This window comes from Danio aesculapii, chromosome 13, assembly GCF_903798145.1.
Source record: "Danio aesculapii chromosome 13, fDanAes4.1, whole genome shotgun sequence".
NCBI classification, from domain to species: domain Eukaryota; kingdom Metazoa; phylum Chordata; class Actinopteri; order Cypriniformes; family Danionidae; genus Danio; species Danio aesculapii.
Window position 1 is genome coordinate 49,822,463 of NC_079447.1, and position 10,583 is coordinate 49,833,045.

The window sequence follows — 10,583 nt, forward strand, 5'->3', positions numbered from 1 at the left end:
TGGACCAGAGCGCACTAGTTTACTCTCGAATGAAGTGCACGCATGTAAACTCCACATATCGACTGCCGTCTGGACAGCTTTCGAGACGCAGTTGCTGACTGAGTGAATCCTGAATGAGTATTAAAAGATGAGCAATATGTTTACGCATATGGCTGTGCGAAGATCCTGCACAAAATAAGCCAATCAGATTCCTCCATCTGGCTCGAGTTTGGTACGATTGTTCATGAATCCTTTATGTTCATCTGCAGGGTTCAACATTAACATTCGTTTAATGGCGTGACTTTTAGAAAGACAAATGTTATGTTAAGATGTTAGCCAGACCATTGCTGATGTAAGAGTATGCTATTGAAAGAAATTCAAACAGCCTAGTAACACGGTATCATGATTAGCATGAGGTAAATAAATCACAAGACGTTTATGGTCAGAGCCTGTACTTTTGACCAGAACTTTAGCAAAAAATGTATTAGAGATACATTTTAAAGATGTATGAGATACTACAGCGATACGTTAGAGATATAACATACAATATAACACGTGTGGGTGAATATATGTGTGTGTAAGCTAGTTTTAATATCCTGGTGGGGACTTAAACCTAAATGCACACAGACTAAGTGTGGGCAGATCGATCCTAAAGTATAAATATTTTCGATATTAAAAGGATCGATCCTTAAATAGAAGTATCAATCTTTTGATTGGCCTCTGGGGCGACACAGTGTCGTCTCACAGCAAGAAGATTGCTGGTTCAAGTCCCGGCTGGGTCAGTTGGCATTTCTGTGTGGACTTTGCATGTTCTCCCTTTGTTGGTGTGGGTTTCCTCCACCAAAATTCCAAAACACATGCGCTATAGTTGAATGGAATAAACTAAATTGGCAGTGTGTGTGTGTGAGAGAGTGTATGGGTGTTTTCCAGTACTGGGTTGCAGTTGGAAGGGCATCTGCTGTGTAAAACATTCTGAAATAGTTGGTGGTTCATTCTGCTCTGGACCCTGTTATGCTGGACCCAGCACAACCCTGTTATACCATGCACCGCAGTGCAGAGCATATTTTTCCATCCTTAAAATAGCAAAAGCAGATTTGGACATGCCCTTAATGCTTTAGACTTTGCGCCTAGATCATTAAAATAGAGCCCATTATGTCTATTGTATTTTACTTAATAGTAATACTGAAGGTGATTTAAGAAATCATTATAAAATTACCAAAAAATATATAATAAAAAATATATAATTTAAGTAATTTTATCGATAACGACAATACTTTTGTTGAAATACTTTATATCGGATCAAAAATAAAATAATTGGCATCACTCATCCCCAACACTGACTAATGGGGACTTGTTGAACTGTGAGGACCAAAACTGAGGTAAACATGCCTATACATCACACAGAATGAAGTGTTCAGAAAATGTAAAAGTGCACATTGTCTACTGTGAATTTAAGGGGATAGGATATACGGTTTGCATAATAGAACCATCATTTTGTCTATAAGAGTCCCCACAGTGATATAGTAACAAGTCTCTGTGTGTTTGTAGATCTTACCTTCTTCTTGTCCCTCATGGAGCCTTTCCCTCTCACCATGATCTTGCATCCAGTCTCTGCCTCCAGCTGTTTGGCTGTGAGTCCCCGGGGTCCTAGTATCCGGCCCACGAAATTAAACTGCAACACACACACACAAACACACAGTCACTTATAGCATCTGCGTCCCCATCGAGCCGTTAAACATGAACACTGGCATCTGACAGCGACTGCATGCATCAACAACACAACAAAACCTTTTAAAATCTTATTTCAATTGTTCATCTTTGCGTGAATCATGGGAGTAACTTTCATTGAACTGTAAACAATCAGTGAAATGCTTTAAAAATAACTGGGTACTATAGATGTTCGTCCATCAAATGTTACGTTAGAATGACCAAATGACTTCAAGCATACATTGAATAACTTTAAAAATTCAAGAGACAAGTCTTTCTGAAGAAATAGTACAGACATATATTTAATATCAAAGCCCAAGGCAGCTTTATTGTAATCTTTATTGTACAGAGAATTGAAATTACGTTACTCTCAGACCCTGGGTGCATGCAAGCAACAAAAACACTACAAGAAGGATGTATATAAACAATAAATGCAAATAATTTGAGTCAAATTAAGAGTGAAAATACAAAAATACAATTATAATAAATGATACTATAGACAATTAATGCACAATATAGCAGGTTGAGTGCAATTAACTGAAGAGTGTAGCGCAATGAGACTTGATCGTTAATGACAGAGATATTTTTACAGTATATAATCAAAAATAATAATATCTGGCTGCAATACTTGCTTCTGATTGGTCAATCGCAACATTCCAATGTATGTTATTCCCAGTTAACAACCTCTAAATAACACGGGCTCATCTGGAAACTTCGAATCACCTTGACCGTTAATGAATACGTAGTTAAGTATGCTTTATTCAGCCAGTTTCGTTTTTGTCAGCAGTTGATTTTTTGGCGCCATGTTGTGACTGAATAATACACAGGTTAGTGTATACTCCATCAACTGTTTTAGTTTCTGCCAGCTTTGTGTTTTTGCCTGTTTGGCGACATCTTGTGTCTAAATAATGGGCAGGTTAGTGTATACTCCATCAGCTGTTTTCGTTTGTGTCAGCTTTGTGTTTTTGACTGTTTGGTGCCATCTTGTGTCTGAATAATGCGCAGGTTAGTGTATACTCCATCAGCTGATTTAGTTTCTGTCAGCTTTGAGTTTTTGACTGTTTGGTGCCATCTTGTGTCTGAATAATACACAGGTTAGTGTATACTCCATCAGCTGATTCCGTTTCTGTCAGCTTTGTAACTATTATGGCTCAGAACAATGTTTTGTGTATATGTTCATGCTTTGTGGCAAGTAATAAGTAATAAGTGGTATAAAGTACATCCAGGATAATTGTTTTCACAGAACAATGTCCTTTAGTCTTATAGTACAACAGTGTTCAGGTCTGTAAGCCTGTCACATTTTATTCAGCAATAACAGCCTCCTGGAGGTACATTTTCCCTGACTTATAATATAGGGAACACAACAAGAAGATAATATGGTGGAACAAAACCACAGTTTTGGCCACAGATATGCTTGTGATACTAATGTCACTATAAAATGACCAATAATAATGTTATTTTCCTTAATTACATATGAAAACAAAGCACAAAGCAAAATGTACATCTCACTTAAACAACAATTTAAGCATAATTTGAAACAGTAGTCATGTGCAGAAAACACATGGATAGTATAAAGGTAAAACAGATTATGATGAATTATTCTTTACGCAGGAGACATAACACATAGTATTATAAAGTAAAATAATGTAATTCCTAACAATGGCACAAATTAGTCCACGCATATTAGTCTGAGACTGGCTTATACAGCGCTGAACACAATTTCTAATTAGCATTTTTAAGCCTTTAATGGTCTCGCGCCACATTATTTAGCTCATCTGATTCATCCTCATTCTGCTGCCTTTTGCTCTCAGACCCTCCGGAGACAGTTTATTAGCTGTTCTTAATCATTATTCATTGGGTGGTCAATCGTTCAGTGTCTCGGCCTCTGGATTCTTGAAATCCTTCCATCAGCAACTCACTGAAATTTGATCCCGTCCACATTCAAAATCGAACTGAAATCGCATCTGTTGTCTCAGGTTATTGACATTTCTATGCATTGTACTTGTATATATACAGCTAAAGATAAATTCAAAAGTGGTGTTTAACAGAGCAAGGAATGTTTCACAGTATTTCTTATCATATAGTTTTCCTTCTTATAAAAAATGTCTTATTTCTTTTGGTTTAGCGGGAATAATAATTAATATACCAATATACCAATAAATAATTAACCCAACTAGCCTAGTTAACCTAATTAACCTAATTACTACTTTAAACAGGTACAGGTTAGGATTTAAGAGCTGGTTAATGTTAGGCACAGGTTTGGTGGTATAGGTTTGTAGGGTTAAGAGAAGGTTCAAGTTACAGAGGTGTTTAATGGTGTGCTCAGTTTTAAGGTGGGTCTGGGTAAACAGTCTAATCATGAATTTGCACAAATTATTGCTGCAATTTTACAGTTATTTACTGCAGAAGCGCCCAGTAAAATACAATATTCATTCTTTGCAGTTCACTACAGTAATATGCACTGCTTTGTGGGTCATTTTTACAGTAACTTACTGCATATTAGGAATTTGCGGTATTCTACTGTAACCAAAGTACTCCTACTGTAGCTGAAGACACAAATGAGACAGTTCATAAAAATATCCATTAACATCTTGTATCACGAAGTGTATTTAAAATAGATTAATAAATAAAATCTACTTTTGTAAAGCACTTAAAATGGATATATTAACAATGAATAATAAAAATACTGTTGTACGTGATCTCGTCACATGTTTGGGATTTATTAAATTCAATAGTTAATGCTAAATAAATAAAGGTTTTGTACTGCTAGTGTAAAATGTAAATAAATGTCTGTGATTTCAATGGTAGAAAAACTGTAAAAATGCTACAGTAAAAATTCGTAACCTGGTTAACGGTATGTTTCCTTAATATATACGGCGAATAACCGTCAATTGACCTACCCAGAATTCCCTGCATGGCACATCACTTTTTATGCTTTTGTTAACATTACTATATATCTTTTTAGTTGTTTCCCCATGATTAGAGTTGAAGCTAAACTATGCAGGACACCGGCTCTCCAGGACCGAGTTTGCCCACGCCTGATCTAGTGCAACAGAACTGTACCAAAGTGTGGAGCAAGACTCACTTCACAGAGAATCATGACTTGACAGGAGAACGACAACACAGGAACCGACATTCATAAAAATACAGAACTGAAACACAACACTGTAATAATACAACAACGGCATGCCAAGATTTAAGAACAGAAGCTCTAGAGTTGTTTAGGATGCCGTTTATTTGTTGCGAAATACCCAAAATCACATATGGTGCCATGATAAACGCGAACTGTGGTTGCGTGAAAGGAAACTAGCGTTGAATTCTGACGTAATGACGTTAAGCTATATACTATAGCATGTAAAATGGGATCATGAAAGAAACACTCAAAAAGTAAATCATGGTAACATCTTAATCATATTATTGTCTTATTCAGATTAAGGCAAATCATTAGATTACTGATGTCCATGTAAACGTAGTCAGTGGTATCATTTTTAGGCCAGTATGGCTTCTTTCTGACCCTGACTATTGTTTCTAAAGCATTGCAGTCATGTGAGGCGAGTTAGCGAGAGTTAGGAGGTGGAAATGAGTGAATGAAATGTCCAAGGATGTGCTTTATTGCAGCCGGCTGTGTGTTATCATGAGCTGATCGGCCAAGACACCCACAATGCGTGATAGTCTCCATATGCCTCCTCTGGTCATTCACTGACAAGATAAGAGCTTCAATTGTCCGCATAATCGATCAGGTATCAGCGCTGACCTGAAGCTGTCGGTCTGAGACTTTGGCCTAATGGAGAAAATGTGTCTGTCTTCATTACGGTTACAATTGAAGACCAATTGTGAATACACTGCTGTTTAAAACACAAGGGTCTGCAGGATGCTTTTGCTTACACTTTGGCCCAATCCCAATTCTATTTTTGTACCCTTTCTCCTTCCCATTGGCCCTTAAAACAGAGTGTGAAGGGGAAGGGCTTCAAAATTTACCCCTAAGAATAAGGACAGCACTACAACACCAGCACACGTCATCACATGTCAACAAGATCTCTTGCTTCATATGAGATCAGATGATGGCGACTGCTGTAGTTATTCCAGTTGTGTTATTTTTTGGTTTTCATCTTCAGGAAATCACTGAAGTCATATATTATGTTATCATAATGATCTAATGTGGCATTAAGATCGTAACTATACTGTGCATTTACACAGTGGCCATATTCATCAATGTAAACACACCAAAAACAACATTAACATTATAGCATACACTGTAAAAAGCTCATTCCCAGCCACTAGACTTTTCTGACAGGGGATCTGAGCGTCATCGAGTGACCGAATGTTGTGGCACTGCTATACAGGAGTTATTATTAGAAATTATGAACAGCAAAATTTTTGTGCTCGCCGACTGTTATTCATCACTCCCACGCCATTCGCAACTTCACTTTGAACGCCCTGTTTATACCAATGTCCTGCGGTTGGAGTTCTTTTGTTATTACTGCTAGCATAAGTAGTGTACACATTATTTCACTGTGTCGATGGGAAATGCTCTGTTAAACAAAGCAAAGCGCTTACTAGGCATGGGCCGGTATTAGATTCTGACGATATGATAACCTTGGATAAAAATATCACGGTATTGTGATTACTGCTCTAAAATATATTCTTTTTAAATGTCTTTGTAAACAACTAAAACTTTTATACCCATTGAACACAATATATTTTATTTTTTGAAAGATTTATAATATTTTGGAGCAGTAAACAAGTCAGGCTGAATAATTCAAATGAATTATTGACTTCTGCTGTCTTCATTAGTTTTAAAAACACAGATTTATATACAATTTAAAATTTATCCTTGGATATCTTTTCTGCTGGAGATACTGTTGTCCTAAAAAACAACAACAAAAAAGTAAATAATAAATCTTACACATACCCAAGCAATGATATTACAGAAAATGTTGGCAGTTTTAAAACCTTGACTTTTCTAAACCGTGGTATGCCTTGAAAATGGTTATCATCCCATGCCTAGCACTTACCAATGTCATGCAACAACATTTTTACAGATTTTGGAACTCAGTGCTAGGCATGGGCCGGTGTAAGATTCTGACAGTATAATCACCTTGGATAAAAACATCACGGTTTCACAGTATTGTGATTACTGCTTTAAAATATATTCTATTTAAATGTCTGGGTAAAAAACGAACTTTCCCCACTTTAACACAATACATTTTATTTTGAGAAACATTTAAAATATTTTGGAGCAGTAAACATGCTAGGACTGCTCGATTATGGGAAAAAACAATCACGATTATTTTGGTCATAATTGTAATCACGATTATTCAAAACGATTATCAGCTGAAGTCAAAATTATTTGCCTTCCTGTGATTTTTTTAAAATAAATATTTCCCAAATTATGTTTAACAGATTAAGAAAATTTTCACAGTATTTCCTATAATATTTTTTCTTCTGGAGAAATAAATACAATAGAATAAACATATGAAACGCACTGTGCCTTTCAGCATCTTCACTGTAAGAAAGAAACTTTAATTATAGCTACAAAAGTCCTCCAGTCAAGAGCGGTGAGGGATTTTCTCCTTTTGTTGTTTGATTATTAATAAAAGCAGTCGGCAGCAGGAATATTGCACGCTGTCACTTTAAGAGGAGTGCGGTTCTGATTTATAGTTCTCTTTCACATGTCTTTTTTCTTTTATTACACAAATGAAGGTTAATATGAATAATCACTAAACCGTCTCTTTACACAAATCTGCAAGTATTTGACCATTAAAGCGCTCACATTGAGATGACTTCAGATGTTTGTGCTCTGCTCGTCTCTGAGGCTGAGCGTTCACACACACAACAGCATGCGGTCTCATTCACGCTTTTAAAAACATGAATAATTCGAGTGTACATTGATGAATGATGCGCATCCCGTGCTGCAAACGTTACAGTACAAGCTTTTAGTAATGTTCAGGTGAAACTGAGCTTTGCAGAGCAACAAATGTGCACAACTGGAAAGGGGGCGGTATATGATTTATCTCGATTAATGCTTTGTCATAATCGTTAGAAGCCAAAATCGAAAACATGTCAGGCTCAATAAATCTAATGAATTATTGACCTCTGCTGTCTTTAGTTTCTAAAACACAGCTTTTTTTTTTACAATTTTGCATATCCTTTCTGCCGGAGATACTGTTGTCCTAAAAAACAAAAACAAAAAACAAACAAACAAGAAAAAAATCGTACACATACCTTAGGACAGTATAGCAGAAAATGTTACCGTTTTTTTTTTCCAAACCGCGGTATACCTTGAAAACGGTTATCGTCCCATGCCCACTCAGTGTACACATAAGATGCACTGGATTATCAGGCGTACGGCTGATTTTTGACTAAATTTAAGGCTCTTAGGTGCGTCTCATAGGGCGGAAAATACAGTACTTCGAAATTCACAATTCCATCAATTCAGACAATATTGCTAACAACACTGCTCAAACCAGAACAAACAGCCTCTCACCAACATTGTCTGTCACACGTCCTAAGCAATTAAACCAAATAAATTAAAACTCTAACCTAACTCCTATCCAGGACAAATAACAACGGACATATACCAAATTGTAACACACAGAAAACGGACAGCAAATTTCACTGACACACAACATAACACAGAAATTCAGGGCCTCTCTAGTAGCGTCCTGTCACTACTTTTATGCCACGGTGGCAGCGGCTGGATTGGAGACCGTGGGTGATGTCAGGGGGGAACACGGCAAACAGCTGAGTAGCGGTAGCCAATCGGACCCAATGTATGGGTGGAAGCTGGAGAGAGGGAGCGAGCGAGCGAGCACAGAGAGAGAGGGGGAGAGAGAGGGAGAGAGAGACTAGCGAGGAATAATAATAATAATAATAATAATAATCACACCACACAGGAATGTACAGGAACGTAACATAACAAACAATACATCAACTGAAAGATCATGTATTCACACTGTATATATCTCCATTTAAACAGAAATGATCATAAAAATCAACACTTATGACTGGTTTTGTGGTAACGGGTCACACATATTAGTTAAACCATCAGTAAACCAGCAGATCTAATGTTGCCCTAAAACTTTTGCACAGTATTGTATATGTTAAAAGAAATCGAGCTTATATTTTAGGAAGTTTGCATGCTCTTTCTCTTCCTTTAGGGAACTCCATTCTAATCCGGTCAATGTGACGTGTGCTTTGTTTTGGAGCAGAACCGGACTCATGCAGCCTTGCGTTCTGTAACAATCCCATTTTACACTCCGGGTCTCCTGCACTAATCAATAATCCTCTGGGGTCTGTTTTATCAATGTGCTTGGGATTCTGACGCTACGCTCTTTTCACATGACTGACTCCGTGCATAATCGACTACTGGTAAAACAGAGTCACTGAGTGTGTGTTTGCGCAGTTTTTTTTCATCCCCGTCCAAGTGCCTCGCAGATATGAAAGAAAAGAAGCAATTAAATTTTACTTGGAGGCACAAAACACCAGGGTGTTCGGTACATTTGTATGCATGTGCACTCAACCTTCATATTAAAGTTGTGTGTGTGTGTTTATTTTTGCGTGTGTGTTAAATAAATCAACGTCATGTCAACTTTGGTTCTAAATAAATGTATATATTTCCCAACGGTGTTTAACAGAGCAAGGAATTTCCTGTAACATTTTGTCTTCTGGAGAAAGTCTTCTTTGTTTTATTTCGGCTAGAATAAAATAAGTTTTTAATTTTTTTAAAAACCTAGCGGACATGGCAAGATTTAGCTTTAGGCTTTTGCATCTGAACTCTTCATATAGCTTTTCTGAGTACTTCTCATTATAATTTTCCTGATAACAAAGTATGTAATGATGCAACGCCTTTGTCACTGCTTACAATGCCATGATGAAATACACTCACCGGCCACTTTATTAGGTACACCTGAGTAGTACCGGGTTGGACCTCCTTTTGCCTTCAGAACTGCCTTAATCCTTCGTGGCATAGATTCTACAAGATACTGGAAATATTCCTCAGACATTTTGCTCCATATTGACATGATAGCATCACGCAGTTGCTGCAGATTTGTCCATGATGTGAATCTCCCATTCCAGCATCCAAAAGGTGCTCTATTGGATTGAAATCTGGTGACTGAGGAGGCCATTTAAGTACAGTGAACTTATTGTCATGTTCAAGAAACCAGACTGAGATGATTCACGCTTTATAACATGGTGTGTTATCCTGCTAGATGTAGCCATCAGAAGACCACCTTTACACACCATTACACTACCAGCAGCCTGAACCATTGATACAAGGCAGGTTGGATCTATGCTTTCATGCTGTTGACACCAAATTCTGACCCTGAAATCAAGACTCATCAGACCAGGCAACATTTTTACAATCTTCTATTGTCCAGTTTTGGTGAGCCTGTGTGTATTGTAGCCTCTAGTATGAATTGTTTCCTGTTCTTAGCTGACAGGAGTGGCACCCGGTGTCGTCTTCTGCTGCTGTAGCCCATCCGCCTCAAGGTTGGACGTGTTGTGTGTTCAGAAATGCTCTTCTGCAGACATCGGTTGTAACGAGTGCTTATTTGAGTTACTGTTGCCTTTCTATCAGCTGGAACCAGTCTGGCCATTCTCCTCTGACCTCTGGCATCAACAAGGCATTTGCGCCCACAGAACTGCCGCTCACTGGATATTTCCTCTTTTTCAGACCATTCTCTGTAAACTCTAGAGATGATTATGCATGAAAATCCCAGTAGATCAGCAGTTTCTGAAATACTCAGAGCAGCCTGTCTGGCACCAACAACCATGCCACGCTTAAAGTGACTTAAATCCCCTTTCTTCCCCATTCTGATGCTCGGTTTGAACTGCAGCAGATCGTCTTGACCATGTCTACATGCCCAAATGCATTGAGTGGCTGCCATGTGATT

At 37.7% G+C, this 10,583-nt stretch overlaps 1 protein-coding gene across 4 annotated transcripts in view; it reads right to left on the bottom strand.

The window, feature by feature from the left end:
* The window catches only part of LOC130239452 (KH domain-containing RNA-binding protein QKI), a 201,764-nt gene that overhangs the window by 90,232 nt on the left and 100,949 nt on the right, over positions 1-10,583 (bottom strand). For all 4 annotated transcript variants that reach the window (XM_056470659.1, XM_056470658.1, XM_056470657.1 and 1 more), the window contains exon 3: positions 1,535-1,651. In XM_056470659.1, coding sequence (XP_056326634.1) covers positions 1,535-1,651 — 117 coding nt within the window. The remainder of the gene's footprint in view (positions 1-1,534; positions 1,652-10,583) is intronic.